General features: G+C 65.8%; 6 protein-coding genes across 6 annotated transcripts; 4 read left to right on the forward strand and 2 right to left on the reverse strand.

Annotated features, from left to right (window-relative positions):
• Positions 1-1,636: 1,636 nt before the first annotated feature.
• Positions 1,637-3,133, forward strand: EMIHUDRAFT_216728 (hypothetical protein; the record flags this gene model as incomplete). Its single annotated transcript, XM_005761695.1, has 2 exons — positions 1,637-2,742; positions 3,103-3,133. The coding sequence occupies 2 exons, from the start codon at positions 1,637-1,639 to the stop codon at positions 3,131-3,133; spliced, it is 1,137 nt and encodes a 378-aa protein (XP_005761752.1).
• Positions 3,134-3,209: 76 nt separating this feature from the next.
• On the forward strand, positions 3,210-5,789 carry EMIHUDRAFT_438140 (hypothetical protein; the record flags this gene model as incomplete). The annotated part of the gene is made up of 7 exons (XM_005761696.1): positions 3,210-3,837; positions 3,913-4,205; positions 4,271-4,363; positions 4,676-4,852; positions 5,094-5,150; positions 5,240-5,290; positions 5,668-5,789. Coding segments are annotated over 4 exons (1,105 nt in total), but the record flags the coding sequence as incomplete, so codon positions are not given.
• A 1,988-nt stretch (positions 5,790-7,777) lies between these two features.
• On the reverse strand, positions 7,778-8,854 carry EMIHUDRAFT_216731 (hypothetical protein; the record flags this gene model as incomplete). Its single annotated transcript, XM_005761697.1, has 3 exons — positions 7,778-7,912; positions 7,990-8,298; positions 8,468-8,854. 3 exons carry the CDS (start codon positions 8,852-8,854, stop codon positions 7,778-7,780), a joined length of 831 nt encoding a protein of 276 aa, XP_005761754.1.
• Positions 8,855-10,153: 1,299 nt separating this feature from the next.
• Positions 10,154-11,017, forward strand: EMIHUDRAFT_216732 (hypothetical protein; the record flags this gene model as incomplete). The annotated part of the gene is made up of 4 exons (XM_005761698.1): positions 10,154-10,165; positions 10,364-10,649; positions 10,728-10,923; positions 11,005-11,017. 4 exons carry the CDS (start codon positions 10,154-10,156, stop codon positions 11,015-11,017), a joined length of 507 nt encoding a protein of 168 aa, XP_005761755.1.
• A 749-nt stretch (positions 11,018-11,766) lies between these two features.
• Positions 11,767-13,033, forward strand: EMIHUDRAFT_358584 (hypothetical protein). Its single transcript, XM_005761699.1, has 2 exons — positions 11,767-12,313; positions 12,421-13,033. The coding sequence occupies exon 1, from the start codon at positions 12,134-12,136 to the stop codon at positions 12,311-12,313; it is 180 nt and encodes a 59-aa protein (XP_005761756.1). The 5' UTR covers positions 11,767-12,133; the 3' UTR covers positions 12,421-13,033.
• A 658-nt stretch (positions 13,034-13,691) lies between these two features.
• EMIHUDRAFT_216734 (hypothetical protein) lies at positions 13,692-16,444 on the reverse strand (the record flags this gene model as incomplete). The annotated part of the gene is made up of 11 exons (XM_005761700.1): positions 13,692-13,700; positions 13,920-14,126; positions 14,235-14,429; positions 14,500-14,597; positions 14,757-14,781; positions 14,853-14,895; positions 15,029-15,263; positions 15,392-15,585; positions 15,802-15,848; positions 16,018-16,077; positions 16,331-16,444. 11 exons carry the CDS (start codon positions 16,442-16,444, stop codon positions 13,692-13,694), a joined length of 1,227 nt encoding a protein of 408 aa, XP_005761757.1.
• Positions 16,445-20,802: the final 4,358 nt, after the last annotated feature.

Raw genomic sequence — 20,802 nt, forward strand, 5'->3', positions numbered from 1 at the left:
CGCCTTGTCGCTCGGAGCAGAATGTTCAATCGACCGTTTGATGGCCTGTACAACCTCCGTGTGGCCGTGGTTCTGAGCTATCTGCAGCGCCGTATTACCCTCGGCATCGCGCGCCCGCGGTTCTGCGCCCGCCCGCAGCAGGCGGCGCACGGCGGCGACTTCGTTGAACTCGGCGGCGCCCATCAGCGCGGTGCGGCGCTTCCCCCACCTCTGGTTGACCCTCGCACCGCGCTGAAGCAGCATCTCGAGAACCCGCTCTTGGCCAAAGCGAGCAGCGGCCACCAGAAGCGTGAGGCCGCTCACACCCCCCCTCGCGTCCAACCGTGCAGTTGCTAGGGAGGCTGATGCTGCCCGTTCATCGCATGTCGCGTCAACCTGACCGCCACCGTCGAGCCACGCCCGCACCGCCGCCTCAACCCCTAACCCTGCAGCTTCCGCGATCTCATGAGGAACTACCTGGCTCCTCTGTGCGCCACCACCCAAGCTCGCAAGCACCAATCCGCTGGCGACGAGCCAGCACATCACCTTGCCTCCGGCCCTTGCCGCGCTCATGCCGCCAGGTAGAGCTTGCCCTGCCGTCCCCAGGCTCAGAGGGTTCCGGCTCCTACCCAGATAGGGGGGCTGCGCATGACTTAGCAGCAGTGCCAGCAGTGGACTGAGCATTCTTTTCGTCGCGTGCGTCGAAGGCATCTCGCACACTAAGGAATCTTCACACCAAAACCTCTCTGTGTGGGGAGAGCCGAGGGAGGCACAAAAGCGAGAGCTCATGCCACCGACATTACCGTACCGAGAAGGCGACACCAGCAGTCCAGCACGGCACCACAGTGTAGCGTAGGCTGGCGCGCACAGCGCCGCCGCGACGCCGGCGGGCGTACTTCCATAGACGAGCAAGCACGTCGGGCGACGCCGTCGCATGAGCTAAGGGCTCCATGGGATCACTGATGAAGTGATGAACTGATGATGACAAGATGTTCGTTTACGGGGCGCAGCCACTTCAGCATACAGCAAGAGCAAGAGCACTTGCTTGTTCCAACTCCGTACACACAGTTGTCGTGGGCCAAGCCGCACAGGGGCAAGCGGAACCGCCATTTCAGCAGACGTCACACGCGCACCGTACAACACCGGACGCACCTCGAGCTCACACGCCACTCAGCCTTACACGCATTAGCCAGGCACGACATGCAAGTGGCTCTTGCGCTCTCGATCAAGACGAGCTCCGACAAGGTGCAAACATGCTCCTTGCGCACGGATCTGGCCGTGCACGACATGCGTGTGGTGTTGCCCTTGGGTCGTGTGTAAGTGTCGCGGTTTGCGTGTGGTTGAGTTGGGACGTCGGAAGGCGGTGAGGACATGGCGGTGCACGACAGGCCGTGACGTGATCGCGTGATGCGGGGAGGACCTTGGCTGTCAATGTGAGGCGGTGTGTGTCGTGGGTTTGTTAGCCGAGTCGCGTCTGGGGTCGCATTGACTGCGAGGGGGTCGGTTTGGCCGGGTCGCTAATTTCAGAGTAAAAGTGTGCAAACACCTCTCCGACGCGCTCGACTATAGTCTGCGCCGCCTCTCCTGTGGTGTCGAGCTGCGTGCGTGCGCACTTCGCCGCTAACTCTCAACCCTCGTCGGCTGACTCACACACAATATGTCTAGATCGTTTGCTTCCGTTCTCGCTCTGGGTATCGTGGGCACCGCCGCAGCCCCACTCACTTTGCCTGCCGGTGAGGAGAGCCTTGCATACGGCGCGATTGACTTTCGATGCCCCGCCGGCGACGAGAGTAGCCCCCAGATGATAGCGAACAATCAAGATTCCGAATGCTGCTGCCGAGTGCGATGCCACCAGCACTCACGGTGGTCGACCTCCTTCAGATCGAGTGAGAGCTGCAATAATGCAAAGCAGCTCTGCCGTCGGCTCCCTCTGTGCTTTGCGCTCGCCGTCAGCGGGGATGCAGAGTGGGCGACGTTGAAGGCAAAGCCGCGCTGGTGGCTTCAGGCGCCCGGCGTTGACGAGTGCCGTCGCATCCACGTCCAGGGTGCCGAAGGCAAGGCTGCTGCCAGGGCGGCGGCGAAAGCGTGGATGGCCGCAAAGTGCAACGACTACGTCCATGGCGAGCCCGCTGTGGCTCGTCGTCGAGGACGCTTTGTGTTTGATATCGGCTTCCACACCGGCGACGATACTTTGTTCTTCCTCTCTCAGGGATTCGACGTGGTGGCTGTCGAAGCGAATCACGTGCTCATCAGCGAGGGCATGCGCCGTCCGAGCATCGCACTTGCTGCGCGCTCAGAGCAGCTCCACTTGGTGAACGCGGGCATCGTTCGAAACGAGCACAATCGCACGCTCACGTTCTACGTGCACAAGACAGTCTCCGCTTGGAGCACGTTCATGGACTCGGCCAGTAAAAGACTCGATCAATTCACCCCGTTGCAAGTGCCCACGGTCACGTGCGCCGCCTTGATACGTAAGTATGGCGTGCCCCTCTACCCCAAGATCGACATCGAGGGGGCGGACAAGTGGTGTATCCATAGCCTCACGTCCTTGCGCAAGCAGCAGCTTCCGAGGTACATCTCTACGGAGGACCCGTTGGCGCTGGACGCATTCGTACGACTGGGGTACACGCGCTTCAAGATGGTGGACCAGTCTTTGGCGCGACGGGGCGGCGTCTCGTTCTCGGGAGGGATGCCTGAGGGTGCGCCCTCGCGCAACCCGAAGTGGGCGGGAGGCGCCACAGGGGATCTGAACCACACCTCTTGGTTCACAGCCGAGGAGATCCGCTCGGATCCTGACTGGCAGCGCATCGGGAGGATTGGCAAACGCGCATGCTCCACGAGTACGACCTGCATGCACGTTTAAGTAAGTAAGTAAGTAAGTAAGTAAGCATAGTAGTAAGCATAGTAAGCATGCACGTTTGCTTGAGCGTCGCGAGTGACAGCTCTCAGCTGGAATGCACTTGAAGCTCGGGTGAGCTTCAAGTGCACTCCACCGCGGCCCGCGGCCCTGCAATGCATGCGCGCGCGCGCGGTCCGTCTCGCACAACCAAAACGCCCTACCTACCTACCTATTGCGGGCGCCAATCGCCAGGCTCCGTGCCCCACCTACCTACCTATTCCCAGGCCGCGCAGCGAAGCGAAAAAATACCCGTAGCTCTCTGTGAATAGGCTCCCAGCTCGCCGCTCCCGGCTGGCAGCCTCTTCCACACATTTCGAGCCCTCGCACCTATCATGCTCTTGTCGCCGCTCACGGCCGGCGCAGCGCTCGTGTCGCCAGGCAAGCTCTACCTCGGCATCGATGCCGGCACGCAGAGCACCAAGGCCCTCGTCTACGACGCGGCTCAGCGCGCGGTCGTCGGCCGCGGCGCCGTCAGCTACGAGATGCTTGAGTCGGACGTGGTCGGACGTGCCGAGCAGGACCCTGCCGTCTGGGTCGACGCCATGTGGCGCGCGTGCCGCGAGGCCCTGGCCGACGCCGGTGGCGACGCCGCTTCCCGGATCTGCGGCATCGGAGTGAGCGGCCAGCAGCACGGCCTCGTGGCGCTCGACGCTTCTTACGAGGTGATCCGGCCGGCGAAGCTGTGGTGCGACACGGAGAGCGCCGAGGAGGCGGCCGAGCTGAGCAAGAGCCTGCCCGTGCCCATCGTGGCCAGCTTCACCGCCTCGAAGCTTCTCTGGCTCAAGCGGCACGAGGCGGCGGCGTGGGCGCGCCTCGCACACGTCGCTCTGCCGCACGACTACCTCAACTACGTGCTCACGGGCGAGCTGGTGATGGAGGGCTCGGATGCCTCCGGCATCGGGCTGCTCGACGTCGGCGCGCGCGCGTGGGACGCCTCCGCCGCTCGGCTCGTCGACGCGGCTCCTCGCTGAGCTGCCGCTGCCGCACGCCTTGCAGGAAGTGGTTCCGGGAGCCGTCGGGGAAGCGATCCGTAGGAGCTGCTCGACAAGCTTCCCCCTCTGATCGGGCCGGGGGAGTGGTGCGGCCGGCTGCAGACCTCCGCGGCTGAGGCGCTCGGCCTGCCGCGTGGTGTGCCCGTCTCGGCGGGCGGCGGCGACAACGCCATGTCGGCGCTCGGCTGCGGCTGCACATCCGTCGGCCGCGTCGCTGTCTCGCTCGGCACGAGCGGCACTGTGTTTGGGAAGGCGCCCGCCGCCGCGCGCGACCCGAGCGGCACCGTCTGCAGCTTCCTCGACTCGACGGGCGGCGGGCTGCCGCTCGTCTGCACCTCCCCGCATCTCCGCACATCTCCCCACATCTCCCCATAGGCGGCGGGCTGCCGCTCGTCTGCACGCTCAACTGCGCGTCGGTGCTCTCCCGAGGCGCTGCCGCTCGCCCGTCACCCGGGCCCACGTCCAGACGCCTTCGCGATGGAGCCGCCTGCAGGTGCCCGGGGAGGGCATGTCAGAATCGCACACTTGTGCGATCGCTCCCGCGTGTGCACTAACCGGGCTCGTCGCCAGGGACAGAGCAGGGGACAGAGCCCACTACTACCGTTGGATAGCGCGCGTCCACGCCCCTGCAGAGGCGGCCCCCCCTCTCCTCCCTGTCGTCGGGTGTGACCCCTGCGTCACCCAGGACCTAGCGCGGGTGGGTTGGAGGGGACTTGCTGCAGGGAAAGGCGGTGTAAGAAGCCGATCCCCGTAGTCCGCCCCGCTCCTCCCTCCGCGGGCAACGGCCGCCACCCGAGGCCGATAGGTGCCCGAGGAGGTGCGGGCTGGGTACGGCCTCGGCCGCGACGAAATCAGCTCGCTCGCCGCCGCGGAGCCCGCCGGCTGCGACGGCGTGAGTTTCGTCCCGTTCCTCGCGGGCGAGCGGACGCCAAATTGGCCTCACGCGAGCGGCGCGCTGGTCGGGCTGCGAGCCGGCCACTTGGCGCGCGGAGATACAGCCGAGATACAGCCGAGATGCAGCCGAGATGCAGCCGAGAGAGAGAAGAGAGACAGCAGAGAGGCAGCCGAGATACATCCGAGATGCAGCCGAGATACAGCCGAGATGCAGCCGAGAGACAGCCGAGATACATCCGAGATGCGGCCGAGATGCAGCCGAGCCGGCGCCGCTCGTTCGCACTTCTTGAGTGCAGGAGCCCACGGCACTCGGCTCGCGCCTGCTACAGGCGCGCCCCGGGCTGCTCTACCGCGCGGCCCTCGAGGGGGCCACGTTCGCGCTCCGGGCGGCCGCGATGCCGTCACTCCCCCCCCCCCCCTCTGTGCACCACGTCTGCAGTTCGCGCGCTTCCCGCCCCCCCCTTCTGTATACCAGGCGGCCATCGGCGTGATGCAGCGGCACGGGCTGCCCGACCGCATCGACGAGGCGCGCATGATGATGCCACGCCTCCCCGGCTCCTCGTCTCCGCTCCACCCGCCCTCGCACCTCCCGCCCTCGCACCTCCCGCCCTCACACCTCCCGCCCTCACACCTCCCGCCCTCGCACCTCCCGCCCTCGCACCTCCCGCCCTCGCACCTCCCGCCCTCACACCTCCCGCCCTCGCACCTCCCGCCCTCACACCTCCCGCCCTCGCACCTCCCGCCCTCACACCTCCCGCCCACACACCTCCCGCCCTCACACCTCCCGCCCTCACACCTCCCGCCCTCACACCTCCCGCCCTCGCACCTCCCGCCCTCGCACCTCCCGCCCTCACACCTCCCGCCCTCGCACCTCCCGCCCTCAACACACCTCCCCTCCTCGAGGTGCGACTCGTCGGCGGCGGTGCGCGGTCGCCGCTCTGGCGCCAGACCGTTGCCGACGCGTTTGGCGCGCGCGTCGCGTGCCCGTTGGAGCCCGAGTCGGCCGCGCTCGGCGCGGCGCTGCAGGCGGCCGCCGTTGACGCGGGCGGCCGTCGCCGACTTCGGCACGCCGGCCCGAGAGTTGCTCCGACAACGTCCACAGCACGTCCTTCGGTAGGCGCCGCCGACCTCGGCGCGTGGATCGCGGAGCGACACGACGCGCCGACGTCCGCCGCCATCGAGCCGAACGCGGAGGACGCCGCGCGGCTCGACAGGGCGTTTGCGCTGTACCTCGAGCGCGCCGAGGCACTTTTCGGGCAGAGGTGAAGAGTCGCCGGCGAACCCGACGATGTCGATGGGATCCAAGAGTTCTTGTGCGGATTCAGCATTGTGTCTTTGTGCTGGACCGCCCACACGCCACTACACCTTCCACTCCGCCGCCATCTCCGCCGCCATCGTCACCGCCGACGCCCTCACCATCCAGAACTCGGCCGCCGCCCTCGGCTTCGAGCTCACCCTCGACCCTCGCGATCTCGCCCGGCGCTCGACGTCGGGTCCTCGGCCGCCATTGCGGTCGGCGCCACCACCTCCTCCCGCCCCCCCCGCAGCCACTGCCGCGCGGCCGCCAATGCGACCGACCCCACCCTCCTTCCCCGACCCCGCCCTAAACGCCCCCGACAGCGAAGCCCGCGCCGCACGCGGCACCCCCACCGACTCTGCCTCCGACCCCAGGGCCTAGGCGGCCCGCCATGAAATCTAGCCGTGTGTGCTGGCGTCCGGGTCCCAGCGGGTTTTCACGTAACAAGTACACACGCCACAGCATGCCTTACCCTACCCAAACAGGACCCAAATCCGCGAGCTCAACCACGCGTTGGTGAGCGAGACAGCCACGCCACGCCTGGCTCATGTCCGTCTACCTCATATCTGCCCTTCTCGCTCCCGCCGCGCTCCTGTCGCCCACATGCCGCTCGGCGTCGCTGCGCGTCAGCAGCGGCCGCTCGGCGCCGCCTGCGGTGATGGCGGGCTTCGGCGGCGCTGCCGCTTCGCCGTCCAAGGGGAAGAAGGCGGGTAAGCCAGCGGGCAAGGCGGCGAGCAAGGCAGCCAATCGGGCCGCAAAGAGCGCGGGCCTCTCTGCGAAACGGCAGTGGGACTCCCACACCGCGCTGGTCGCGGCCGGCGGTGCCACCACCCTCGCCTGGGCCCGCGCGGCGGCCGACGAGGAGTGGCTCGAGGTGGGGACCCTCTCGGCGACGAGCGAGGCCGAGCTCTCTGCGGCGGCGCACATGCAGAAGCGCCTAATTCTCGAGCACGCCGGCCGCCTTGAGCCCAGGCTCCGGCTCGCCCCAGCCCTTGAGGCTGGGCATGGCGCCGACGCCAGCTCCGTCACGCCCGCGGCGAAGGGGCCGCCGCCCGAGGTCAAGTGCGGGCTGGTGGGCCTGCCCGACCCCGGCGGCTTTTACTCGCGAGGACGCACCGTCGGAGGGACCAACTTGCGCACCGGCGCCACTCTGGGCAGCGGCGCCGCGCCGCCCGCCGACTCAAAGGGCCGTCTGTCCTGAGGAGAGGACCGAGAGGACCGGGGCGGCTCCCCGTGCCGTTCGTCGCCCGATGGCCGGGCTGCTGCACTCGAGGCACGGTCCTTGTGTTTCTGTGGCACGAGCTCTGCATCCGCAGTCAAGAATCGCAGGATTTAGAGACGAAGAACGGATTTTTCTCGGTTTTCTTTTTTGGATTCTCCCGCCTTCCTACTACTCTCTTGGTTTTTTTTCTTGAAATAAAGCCGTAAGTTGAGAGAGAGTAAGTCAAAGTGGATTTAAGGGTCGCACGGAACAGTGTCAACAGGTTGATCACGATGATAAACACCGGTGCACGCATGGGGCATGGCTCGCGCGAGCTTCAGCACTTGCGGTGTGCTTCAGTGTGCTCTGTGTCAGGCTTGGCTAGGCGGCGCTAGGGCTAGGGCACGCTGCACAGAAGCTACGTATCTCAACTCGTTCTGCACACGGCCATATCGCAGAGGCTGGCGCGGTGGCGGCGTGCCGTTCTCCCACCCCTCCCTTGGGGTGTCATTTTACTACCGCGCCGAGGCCAGCCCTGGATGGGTTTCGTGGGCGATCATCAGCATCGCCATGGCCGCATGCTTCGTCTTGTTCGAGAACGAGCCGGCATTCGGGATGATGACGCGGCGCGGATGCGCAGCCCACGCCGCCTGCTCGCGCAAATCAAGACTGAAAACAAACCATTTGAGTGGCGTATTCAGGTACGCAGAGGGAGAGTCATTTGCACCTGTGTCCTGCGGTCAGTGACGATGGCCTCCTCGGGCGATTCCTTGCGATACACCCAATGCCCGGAGTCGTCCGTCACGTTGCCCCATTTGTAGGACTGTGGCGCCCCATCCGCGGCGGTGACAAGGTGGATCACCCCGTCGTATCGGCTCAAGAGGCTCTCTTCCGTGGCGCCGATGGCCTCGAGCACCGCACTCCATGTATGCGGGGACATGTAGGACTTGGCGTCCATCGCGCCACGGTCGGTGATGAGGATCGTAGGCAGATCCGTCGCTGCGCCGACGGCGGCCAGAGCGTCCTCGAGTTGGACCTGCAGCAGGACATTCGGCTCAGAGCCGGTTCCGTCCGTGTGTTCTCATGGAGGCCAAGGGGGTGTGAAAGCGCGAGCAGGCGGCAAGCAGGCGGAAGGCAGAGCGAGCGGCGGACGAGGCGCGCCGGGCGGTGCTTTTCTTCTCGTACTACTACTACTACTACTAAACCTGCAGCCGGACGAGCGAGGTCTGAAACGCAAGCGCCGGAGTGATGGCCTCGTCGCAGCCGCCCGCCCTCATAAGCGTCGCTATCTCCGTGGTGACCATCAGGTGGAACCCGGCGGACTTTGCACTGGCCTCAAGCGCTGTCAGTGCGGAGGTTTTGCCTGCACAAGGCCCACCCGTCAGCGCAATCGTGACTAAATTTTGAGGAGCCCGCGCGGTCAAGCTTGAGTGCAGTGCAGCAGCCACAAGGCGAGGCGCCAGCAGCGCTGCCGAGAAAGTGAGGCAGAGAGCCACGACTACTGCCAGGTGGTAGCTCTCCTCGGCGGTAGCTACGCGATGGTACGGATAGCAGAAACCGTCCCCGCAAGCCTTGGAGCGTACCGCACGCATCGATGAAAGCTACGAATCAGCTCCCGGCCCTGGATGTGAGTTACTGACTGCACTCCTCCAAGTGCTCCAAGATCAGAGGGGTGCAGTTGCACAGATTTCTTTTTTCCTGTCGAGCCTGTGAGCGCGAGGCGGCGGCGCGGCGCGGCGGCGGGCGGCGCGGAGCGGGGCGGCGAGACCATCTGTACTGAACGGGCCAGCTAGCTGGTCTTTGAGTCGGCGCAATGGTCGCGCCGCCCTCGACTCAAGGGGCTGCCTTCCACCGTGGCTGCTCAGGCCGGGGGAGGGGGGGAGACCTCCTGTTCCTCGCGGAACGGGAGCAGGCCCCTCCTTGCCCGGTCTGCAATGCAGGGCGGTGGTCGTGCCATCTTCGCGTCGTACTCGAAACCACCACGCCGCAACCGTCGCCGGCGCGCGACACGTTCCCGTAGGCAGGACTGTCCTCGTCGAGAGTGTATGCCGCCAAGGCGGGACACACTCAGGGGCAGTGCCGACGGGACGCGGCTCGAAGGGTGTGGCTCCGCAGCGCGGCTGGCACTCGTCGCAGAGGCCTCACCTTCGGAAAGTCGGGCATGGCTCTCCCCGCAACTTTCTCGCTAACACGCGCGCACCGCCGCGCCTGGGGCGGGCGCGCTGCGGCCGCACGTCTAACTTCGTCATAGTGCCACGACGTGCGGCCTAGATTTAGCCCACGCGCCTCTGCTCGCAAACACTCACCCATTGAATTGTCACTGCCTGTGAGTGCGAGACAGGGCTAGCAGTAGGCAGCTAGCCCGTGAGGAGAGCGTCCATAGACACCTCACTTAGACCCCACACACGGTCTCGTCCGTGCCTCGCCGGCCGGAGAGATTGCTGGAGGTAGAGCAAGCCTGCTCTAGCCTCGCATGTCACTTCCTGTCGTCTGTTGTGTCGTTGTGCCCTTGTTTGTTTCTCTTGGCACCGTGGAGTGCTGGGGGGGGCGACAGGGAGGATATGGCCTTGAGTTATGTGTACGCCAACTCAGGGTGTGTGGCAGCCCGCTGGCTGTGTGTCTTGTGAGCCTGTTTGTGTCTGTGTGTCGCTCGTGCGTGCCGTCATCATCTGTCTAGCGTCCACCCATACCGCGTTGGTGTCCAGTCCGAGCCTGGCTGTTCTTCACCTTTCTACCTACCTACCTACCTGTGAGAGAGTTGTTTTGTTTAAATTCTTCTTTCCTTCCTCACGACCAGCAATTCGTGTGTGTGAGAGCTATGGGCGTGTCCACGTTGGAGCCAGGTGTGGTGTGGACGCGAGAATGACAAATATGTCTCACAGGCGCTGGCAATGGAAATGCCAGTACGCCGGCTCCTAGCGCACAACGCGCCACCTTCCTCTGTGCCTGCTGGAGCCGTGGTTCATTCTCTACATTTCGCGGAAGATCAGTTTCGAGAAGCTGTAGCCTCACTCTCCCTTTCTGAGGACAGTGCGCTGCTGCGTCGGCAGTCAATACTTGACCATGGAAGCTGCGCTGCGCTGCGAGCCGCAGTAGACAAGGCCGCTGGCAGTAGTCCCGACAGCGTGGACGGCCTTGCAGAGCACCAGCTAGACTTTCGAGACCTGGACGCCTTGACAAGTTTGATTGGCCATGAAGCGGTCACGCGGCTGAAACAGCTGCCTACGGAATTCGCTCGCTTGAAACCTCGCGCCAAGGGGCTGGGAGGACGTGCGAGCGCTCTACGCGTCTCCTCAGTGTTCGTGAGGCGATACACAGCGGACACGAGGCCTTGGTTTATGTTCCACCACGACGTGCCTCCGCTCACTGCCAACGTGGCACTCGCAGGTGCCCCGCGCGCGCCTGACAGCCGCCTCTCACATGCACACTCCGTCTACGCTAAGCTCGAGCACTATCCGACTCAAGGTGATTGCTGCCATGAGGGCGGACGGCTGTTGGGCCTCTTTGCTAACGCTGTGCAGCTTGTGGAGCGGGAGGAGGGCGAGGTGACCGTGCACGCCAAGGGGCTCCTCCACGGCGTCACCCGAATGCGCAGCGGTGTGCGGTACTCGCTCATTATCTTCTACAGGGAGCGCGAAGGGGTGCGGAGCTTTGTGGACGGGTTCTTGAGCGAGTGGCGCCGTGGGTGATTGTTCTTTGTCCGACCCATCGAGATTCACTCGCCGTGCGCATGGCTTTCTAGGGACGAGGAATAAAGCGACACCACCAGTACGGCTTTACGCGGCGAGCAAGTAGCGTCCCATCGGCACTCCTGAAGCGCAGAGGCTCTGTCCCAGAGAGGTCCTCACACGGGGAAGCGGAGGTGTCCTCGCGGGAGAGACGTCCTCGCGCGGGGGGTATAAAGCCGTAGTCGCGAGCAGCCCCTGTGGCAACGGGGCCTTGGTGCTTGGAGTGTGGAAGGCTTCGTAGCCGCCTCCGGTCTACTATGTAAGCCGGAGGGCTGGAGCGAAAAAAAAGCAAGCGAGCGGTGAGTGAGGAACAGTGAGGAGAGGGAACTCACCAAGCCTGCCCAGTGCGCGCCAGAACCGGTAGATACCGTTGCTTGGCAAGTCAGAGATTTTTTACAAAATAAACGCGGCCAGGCGCATTCAGGCCGCCGAGGGAACGTTGGGAAGAGGCACGAGGAGGGCGGCGACCTCGACCGACTATGGAGGACCCGTCGCCAGACGACGCAGGGCAGAAGACGGTGAGGCGCAGCAGACGCGCAGGGCGAGACGAGGGAGGGAGCAGGACTTTGCGGAGATCAGCAGGAGGATGTACGAAGAGATTAGGAGCAGCAGGGACCCGAGGGACCATGTGGAAGACGGCTAGTGCTAGCCCCCCATCGGGAGGACGACCCCGGCTAGTCGCCGACCACACCCACAAAGAACCCTGCACAAAGATCGCAAGGGCGGGGGCCTGTTCCTTTTTACCCATCTCACAGTAGAGAGGTGTCCGTTTTTATTTATTTATTAAGGCGCATTCACTCACAGCCGAGCAAAGAGAATGAACACGCCCACGCTGCCAGCGCGTTGACCAGCTCGGTGCCGATCCCGCACGCCATCGTGACCGGGAAGAGGCCGCGCGAGAGCGCCAGCGGCACACCGAGCCAGGAGAGCAGGCTGACCGCCCACGCGTGGTTGGGGAAGAGGCCTCTACCGACGGGCACGATGGGCGCGCCGAGCCGGAAGCGCGCGCCGACGTAGGCCCGCACGGCCGGCCACGCGGCGGCGGGCACGAGGGCCACGTAGTCGGTCGCGGCGATGCCGTCCACGTAGTAGGTGCCTCCGCGCACAAAGAGGTGGTACGCGCCGCGCGCCTGCACCGCCTCGATGCGCGTGACGGCGGCTCCTCCTCGCGGCGTCTGCAGCACGTCGCCCAGCCGCACGTCGAGCGGGTCGGCGGAGGCGCCGTTGACGAGGAGGTGGTGCAGCTTGCTGATGGAGACCGCCTCGCCGCTCGACGTCGAGAAGCGGAGGTACGTCGCCGGCGAGTCCTCGGCGTGCAGGTAGCCGAGGGTTAGGGTTAGGGTTAGGGTTAGGGTTAGGGTTAGGGTTAGGGTTAGGGTTAGGGTTAGGGTTAGGGTTAGGGTTAGGGTTAGACCTCGGCGTGCAGGTAGCCGAGGATGGGCTCGAAGCCGGTGGGCGTGCGGATGAGGGTTCCGACGGGGGCGGTCTCGATGGGCAGCCTCGCGCCGCCCTCCCCCTCCAGGGTCGATCCCGCCTATGGTGAGAGATGGGGAGAGAGTGGCGAGAGACGGGGAGAGGAAGAGGCGCCTCCTCGGCGGCGAGCCCGCCGGGTGGCAGCCCCCCACCTCCGTCACAGGGTGTGGCTCCCAGCCTGGCACACACGGCCCGGCGCCCACTTGCGAGCAGGTGAGCGCGCACGCGGCGCCGAGGGGCGAGGCGGGGGAGAGGCCGTCAGCGAGGGGCAGCCCTTCCCATGGGGCGGCGGCGGAGGAGGAGGAGTTTGTGGCCCTCGCGTCGAACCGGTCGTCGGCCAGCCTTCTCCGCCTCCGCCCCAGGAGAGCCTGCCGCACTCCCTGCCACACTCCAGCGAGCGGGGAGGGGGGCACGACCCCCAGCGCCGCCCCGCCGCCATGGTCGCCGAGAGCAGCGCTCTGGAGGTCGGCCTCGAGGAGCTGGACGGCGAGAGAGAGGTTGGCGGAGCAGAGAGCAGCGCGCGGCACGGCGAGCTCGGCGGCCCAATGCTCGATTGCCGACTCGCCTATGGGGAGATGTGGGCAGAGATGGGGGGAGATTCGAGCTCGGCGGCCCGGTGCTGATTGCAGACTCGCAGTCTCCCGCCCAGACCCACGTCGAGTTGAGCCGGCGGTAGTAGAACGGCTGCGGCCACAGCGGGTCCGACGAGCCACCAAACGGCCTCTCGGCTTGCACGACCTGGTACGGCAGCGGCGCGCCGAGGAGCGAGCTGTCGTGCCCGCTGCCCCCGCCAGCAGAGCCGTTCGAGAGAGGACGACCAAAGAGGCTCTCGGCGTCCGCGCACTCAAAGCCAGCCGCCGTCCCGTTCCCGGAGACTTGCGTCGCGTTTGAGGCGTTGGAGCGCGCCGGCGCGAGGCACGGCTTGTAGCCCCACACGGCCCGCTCAAAGCCGAGGCACTGCCGGTAGTGGCGGAGCGGAGAGCTGTGCGCTGCGAGCCCCGCCCCGCTGAAGAGCATCCGGTTCGGTGTGGAGAGCGCGTCCGCCAGCGCCTAAGGTAAGGTAAGGGTAAACTTCTCCACACACACACGAGGCGGTGGTGGGGCAAGGGCCAGGCTAGTCCCTCGCGTCTCCACGTCTAATGACCGGAGCCCCACGGCATTCAAAGTGCAAGCACCGGCATCCGCCCCGGTGCCGTGGGTGTGCACCCCACTCCCTCCCTCCCAGCGCCTAGTCGCCCTGCGCGCGTGATCCAGCTAGTGGTAGGGTATGAGCCCACCGGGCATGGGGAGCTATCTCTCTCTCTCTCTCTCTCTCTCTCTCTCTCTCTCTCTCTCTCTCTCTCTCTCTCTTTTTTACCCTCTCCCTCCCTCCCCCCCCCCCCCCGCCTCCCTCTCCCCCCCCTCGCTCGTTCTCTCCCACTCCCACCCTCTCCCATTCTCTCCTCCGCCAGCGCACCTCGGCGTCCCCGTCGGCGCCAAAGCTCGCCCTCCAGCTGGCCTCCCCCGCGATGCGCGCACGGGTTAAGTTTGCGATCGGCGAGGCGATGCACGCTTGGGAGCCGGCGGCGCACACGCTGCCGCCGCACGGGCAGACGTCAGCGACGACGTCGGTGGCGGCCATGCAGAGGACGGCGGTGTACAGCTGGTCGGCGCTCGCCGCCGGCTGCTCGGACCAGAGCAGCGCGGCCACTCCGGAGGCGAGGGCGGCGGCGGGGGAGGTGCCCGAGGCGGGCGAGGTTGCGTTGGGCGAGGCGGAGGCGGCCGCCCGCACGGCGACGCCGGGCGCAAACACGTCCGAGCAGCAGCCAAAGTTGGTGAAAGGGGCGAGGTGGGAGGCGCCCTCCTCCTCCTCGTCCGGCTCGGTCACGGCGCCGACCGCGAGGCCCGCGCGTGACGCGGCGGGGTAGAAGGTGCACGCGGCGCCGCCGTCGTTGCCGGCCGCCGCCACGACGAGGACGCCAGCCCCCTAATCTCGGGCAATCTCGGGCAATCTCCCGGGGATCTCTCGCCGCCACCGCGAGGGCTGCCCGCCACACCTCGAGCGCCGACAGCGCCGACTCGGGGATCGAGAACCAGCCGAGAAGGTCGCCGCTGAACCGGCCGCCAAAAGAGAGGTTGAGGATGCAGCGCTGGCCTGCCGGGGTGTGCCGAGAGCCGCTGGGTGGGCGGTAAGCCGTCATCGCCCGGCGCTGCTTGCAGCGCTCTGGGTGGTGGTGGCGGCGCTCCAAGAGTGGCGCTCTTGGGAAGAGGTTCCTCCTTTCCGCTCCCCCCCTGCAAGGCGCGAGACACACACCTGACGAGAGGCAGTCCGCGAGCACCTGTTCACAGCGGGAGGTGTGAAGAGACGCTGTTCACAGCTAGAGGGACGAGAGGCAGTCCGCGAGCTCACCCAGTCCAGCGCCAGCAGCAGCAGCGACATCGGACCCGTCGCTCTAGCGGCACCCGGCAGGTTCTCCAGCACCTGCACCGGCACCACCGTCGCCGACTTGGCCACGCCGTAGTGCGTGCCTGTGGGTTAGGGGTGGGGGAGATCACAGGGCGGAGATGGGGGGAGATCGCGGCCACGTGCCGTGGCGGCTGCCCGCGATCGCCGACGCGACGTGCGTGCCGTGTGCGCCGCGCGCGGGCGACGGATCGAACACGCCGCCGGCATGCCACCGCGCTGGGTCGTAGCGATCCCCGACGAGGGCGCTGAGCGAGTCGTGCGCTGTGCTGTCGGGGAAGCCGCCGGTGGAGAGCCGTGCCGCGAGGTCGTCGTGCCGCGCAATGCCCGTGTCGAGCACGTAGACCCGCACGCCGCCTAGGGAAGTGGCTAGGATCCGCTACTGTGGTCGCATCGGTACGTGCACGCCTCACATAATAGGGGCGCGTCAGTGCGGGCATGCATGGCTACCCGGCCGTGTCTCCTCTCTCCCCCCGGGGTTCTACACTTGCATGTGCCTCCCGCCGCTGCGTTGAAGGCGTACTCGCCGTCGAGCGGCGTCGACGAGTTTCCCCCGTCGAGCCGGTCCAGGTGCCTAACGAAGAACTGGTTCCTGCTCCATTCAGAGACCGTCGAGTCTCCTCCGTCGAGGCAGCCGGTCCAGATGCCATGGGAGAGGGGCGTCGCCAGGCGCAGCCACCTGCACGCGCACGGCGTCCTCCGCCTCTGCTGCTGTCCCGCCCACCGCCTTGAACAGAGTGTCGTCCCCACCTATTCACAGCAGTGGGTGTGAAGAGACGCTGTTCACGCCCACCGCCTTGAACAGAGTGTCGTCCCCACCTATTCACAGCAGTGGGTGTGAAGAGACGCTGTTCACGCCCACCGCCTTGAACAGAGTGTCGTCCCCACCGCCGACCGCATCGGCAAGGCCGGTGCGGACGAGCCCGCTGCGGAGAGCGGTGCCTGTTCACAGCGGGAGGTATGAAGAGACGCTGCTCACAGCTAGAGGGACGAGCCCGCTGCGGAGAGCGGTGCCGAGCCGGCTGTCGAGCCAACTCCGCTGCAGCCGCCGGCCATCGTGCGGCGGCGAGAGCGGCGGCGGCGGCGGCGGCTCCTCGAAGCTCATGCGGACATCGGCGTGGAGGTCGCAGTCGAATCCGGTGCGGGTGACGCGGCCGTCCTCCAGAATCTCCTGTTCACACGGCGGGAGGTGTGAAGAGACGCTGTTCACAGCTAGCCGGGCGACGCGGCCGTCCTCCAGAATCTCCTCGACGACGGGCCAGCTCGCGCGGACGACGACGGCGTTGAGCACCTATGGGGAGAGGGGGGGGGAGAGGGGGAGAGGTGGGGAGAGAGGGGGAGAGAGAGGGGGAGAGGGGGGGGAGAGGGGGGGAGAGAGGGGAGAGAGGGCGAGAGAAGGGGAGAGAGGGGGGAGGGGCGGGCACCCTGTGGATCGAAGCGAGGTGCGAGAAGTGGTTCGGGAGGACGGCGGCGTCGCCCTCGGTGGTGTGCTTCCAGTCCGCCTCGTACTCGCTTGCCCAGAGCTCGGCGGGGTACATCGTGTCCAGCACGACGAGGAACTGGTTGGCGATCGGGTAATAGTCGCCGCGATACCAAGAGCAGTCCAGCACGCCGTAGCCGCCGCCACCACCTCCCGCCGCACCTGCACCTCCTCCGCCTCCACCGCCACCGCCGCCACCGCCGCCGCCTGTCCACAGACCTTGTTATTGAGAAAAGAATACCTCGTAGTTGGGATGGGGGGAGAATGTGCCAGCAGGCCTAGAAGGCCCGTTCGCAGAGAGAACCGTGAGAGAGATGCGAACGAAGCGAGGAAAGGCGCATCGAGGCGAGGCTGAGGTGAAGAGAGGGGGATTATACCCAGCAATCCCGTGTGTCTCGGCTTTTCGGTCGGCTGTCTGCTGTGCGTGGAGCGGAGTGTGTCGCCGCGCCTGCGCCACCACCACCGCCGCCTCCACCGCCGCCGCTACCGCCTCCGCCGCCGCCACCTGCTGGCAGTGGCAAATCGTGACGAAGGTGGCAAGGTGCATCGTGCTGCAGCGCGTCTGCTCCGCCTCCACCACCGCCACTGCCACACCCGTCTCCTCGTCTCCACGCAACAAAGTCATAGTCGGGCATGGGCAATGAAGGCTTGCCGCCGGACGTCGACGGCTGCTTTCTTTGCTTGCCGGGCGGTTTTGTGGGCGGCTCAATCATCCGGGCTAGCTCTGGCCGCTATGGGATCCTTGTTGGGTGTATGCCGTCGCGCTTGCTGCGCCGCCGAGTTGTTGCAAGCGAGAGTGCTGATGAAAAGTATTTTACGATGGAAGCCCTCTCACAGCAGACTGGCTCGGACTGGCACTACAAATGGCACAGCAGGCGACGGCCCCTTACGGGTCGTCAAAGAGGCCGGCGTACTCCTCCGGCCGCTCCTCCCCCTCCCAATCCTCCCCGGGCTCTGGCTCCTCCTCCTTCGCCCGCGCCCTCGCCCCCCGCCGGCGGCGATTCCGTGCGGCCGTCGCCCCCTCCCCCTCCCCGCCCCCATCACGGCCGGAGCCGTACCACCCAGCGCGCACGAGGAACGAGGACTGAGCCTCAACCTCGTCCAACCTCACCGCCCTCACGGCGGCGTCGCACGCCTCAGCCCGCGAAGCGCCAGCAGCATGCGCCGCGGCGTACGTATTACACGCAGACAACCCGCGCCCCGGGCAAATTGTTGGTGTCCAGTCCGAGCCTGGCTGTTCTTCACCTTTTACCTACCTACCTAACAACAGTCGCATATCTAGATAAGGAAACGATGCTGGATGTCTTGGTAATGTTCGGCGGTATTTTAGCCTCAAGGCCAGCCAAAACTTGCGCGTGACATGAACAGAGGCCCCAACCCAGCTGCAGTCGAGCGGCGCCAACTAGCGCCAAACTCGCACGTCGAGAGCCGCGAGAGGGCGGCGCTCTGCAGTGAGTGAGCGGTGCCGCCCGCTGAGTGTGCAAAGACGCTTATTTGATCTCATAAAAGACACGGGGCGCGCCTCGCACGGAGATGGCGATGAGGTGAAGCCCACAGCGACCGCACTCAACAGCTCTATCACCGGCAGATTTTGCCCGCGCGGCAGACCGCGCTTTCGTCGCGCGTTCTCGCCGGACGGACGATCGAGGTGGCCATCGCGCGGTCTACCGTTCGGCGGCTGAAAAAAGGGTTAACCGCGGTCTACCAAGTCTACCGGTAGACTACTGCAGTCGTAGGTTAGTTAATTACCATTCCATCCCGGCCGTGGTTCGAATCCACACAGGCCGAAGGTGATGGGTTCGCGTGTCTGGAGGTCTGAAGCCCACCCATTGAGGAAGTGGGGCACTGCTCCGCCCACCCTGATCATGCTGAACAAGCTCCTCTTGTAGCTCGATCGGTCACACCGCCATCGCCGTCGGGGAGAGGGGGGACGACACTGCTTCGGCAGCGTGTGCACCTCGATCCTGTACCGTGTTTGTTATGACCCCACCCAATGAACACTCCAGTGAGGGAGGGCGAGACGATCGAGGGGTCCCGTACCATGCGGAATCGACCCTATCCAGTGCTCAAGTGCTCAAGTTAATTACGGTCTACCGGTAGACTGCGGTCGTAGGTTCATTGCGGTCTGCCGGTAGACTGGGCGGTAGACTCGTCTACAAATGGTCTACCGTCACTCCTCAGCGTGGAGCACACGGCTCACATGCAAACTACTAGCTGCGTCTGGCCTGATTTGCAGACGACTCCCGACCATTGTGAGCGCGAAGCCGGCTGGACGAATCAGACGTACCTGCCGAGCGCAGACTGGCAAACGTTCCCGCGGCTGTGGCCCAAACGTGACGAGAAGGCGCTGCATGCTGCCTTCAGGGCGGTGCAGGCCGACTGCTCTGCGCCGCGATACTCGCTTCGCCTCCCTGGCTACGGGTTGGGTGGCAGCGTCATGCTCTTCATCGACGGCCTGTGGCGCAGCTGGATTGTCGGCACCGCCGTGCACGTGCCGTCCTCGCCTTGGGTGTTTGCAGATTCACGCTGCAGCAGTGACGCCCGCTGGAGCTGCTTGCTTCGACCGGCGCACGAGCTCTCCATAGACAGCTGCTCCATTGACGAGTTGCACGGCGCACTGGTCGTGCACTCGAGTGCCAGAACGCTACCAATGCGCGTAGAGGACGCATGCGGTGGCGCGGATGCAGGCGTCTACTCAGTCAGCGAGGGCACCTGTCACTGCCGACCCGGGTTTAAGCTGGGCTGCAGGCGATGCGATCCTGCAAACGTCAGCAGCAGTCGCGGATGCGAACAGCCGGGCTATGCCCACGGCCAATGGCGCGCTCAGCCGGGCCTGACAGAGTGGGACGCGGCGGACGGCTGCGATGCGACTCGAGGACAATGGCTCCACTTTGCCCACACGCCCGGCTTGAATCGCTCTGTCCACCCACAACAACACGGCTTGTGGTTTTATGAACAATACGGCGCAATGGCCCTCGCCGGGGCGGTCGCCAACCTGCTGCTTGCACCGCAGCCGACCCTGCGGGCTGCGTTTGCCGCGAATGCGGGGCGCATTATTGGATCGCGGTGCATGGGCGTGCACGTGCGCCACGGTGACTCCTGCGGCAGCATCAACGGCGGCGGCGGCGGCGGCCCGCGACGGTGCTTCCCGTGGTCGGACTACTTGGAGGCCATGGATCGGATGCGCGAACTCTACGGCGTCACCAACGTTTTTCTCGCAACGGACGACCCGAGCATCGCCAGTGCAGAAACGCTCGCGGACGCCAAGAGGCGTGGCTTTGAGATCGCGATGCAACAAGGCGGCCGTGAGGCCTTTCGAGCGACCACAAGCCTCAACAGGAAAGCTCACGCGGCTGTGGAGAAGACGCGCTTCAACGAGACGCAACTCGAGGCGGTGCAAGTCGACGTCATGGGCTTGGGGTCGTGCGACTACTATGTGGGCAGCTTCCGCTCCGCTCTGCTCCTGCTGGCCTACGACATGGCTCTTGGTCGGCTAGGCCGGGCGCCGCCTTTCATCTCTCTCGACTCGGCGTATTGCAGGCGCAATCACCACCACCACTGCCCGGACTACATCAAGAGGAAGGGCTCCCGAGTTTGTGCCGCCAAGCCAGACTTGCCCCCGCTCGCAAAGCCGCGCGGCCTGACTCCTGTCACGACGGCCGCGCCACGGGCGACGGGGGTCGGGGGGTCGGGGCACGCCACGGCCGGCACGGGGCCCACCGGGGCGGGCTGACAGCCATCAGCGAGCTGGATCCGGGAAGGGCATGGGGTCACGCGGGCCCTGTCTGCAGCAGCAGTGCTAACTAAAACGACAAAATTCCGGATGGACCGGAGACTGTCTACTCTTTCGGCGCACCGTCCTCGACCGCGCTGAAAAGCTGGCTGGTGGTCGCGCGCAGCGCGTCGGCGCGACTCCAACTGGTTGGGCACCTCGGCTGGCTGGGTCCATCAGCACGAGGCCCGCCCCGTCGGGGAGCCCCGCGAGCGCATGGGCGGCCGGCGCGAGCGGAGAATGACGGCCGAGATCGGCGCTGGGTTGGTACAAGTCCGCCGACTAAATGATTTTCGACCGACCGCAGGGAAACGCAGGACGCCCCCCCCCCCGACCGAGCTGCGAAACAACGGCGTCCACACCGGCCGCCGCTCGACAACCAAAATTTTCTTCGGCGCTGCGCGCCGTTGCAGTCGAGTGTATGTCTGTGTATGTTGCAGCGCAGGTGCCCAGCTATCGCTGCCGCAAAATAGGTCCATGTGGTTAGAAAAAATGCCCTCGAAAGCGCCCGCCGGTGTGTGTCCAAAGATGTAGCGCTACAAGTTGGGGACGCATCCGACACACGGGCAGGTTTTCGCGCTTAGCAGCTGGCCAACGGTGATGACGCCGTCGCGTCACCGACGGCTCGTGCTTGTGTATGATAG

This window comes from Emiliania huxleyi (genome assembly GCF_000372725.1).
Source record: "Emiliania huxleyi CCMP1516 unplaced genomic scaffold EMIHUscaffold_70, whole genome shotgun sequence".
Lineage (NCBI taxonomy): Eukaryota > Haptophyta > Isochrysidales > Noelaerhabdaceae > Emiliania > Emiliania huxleyi.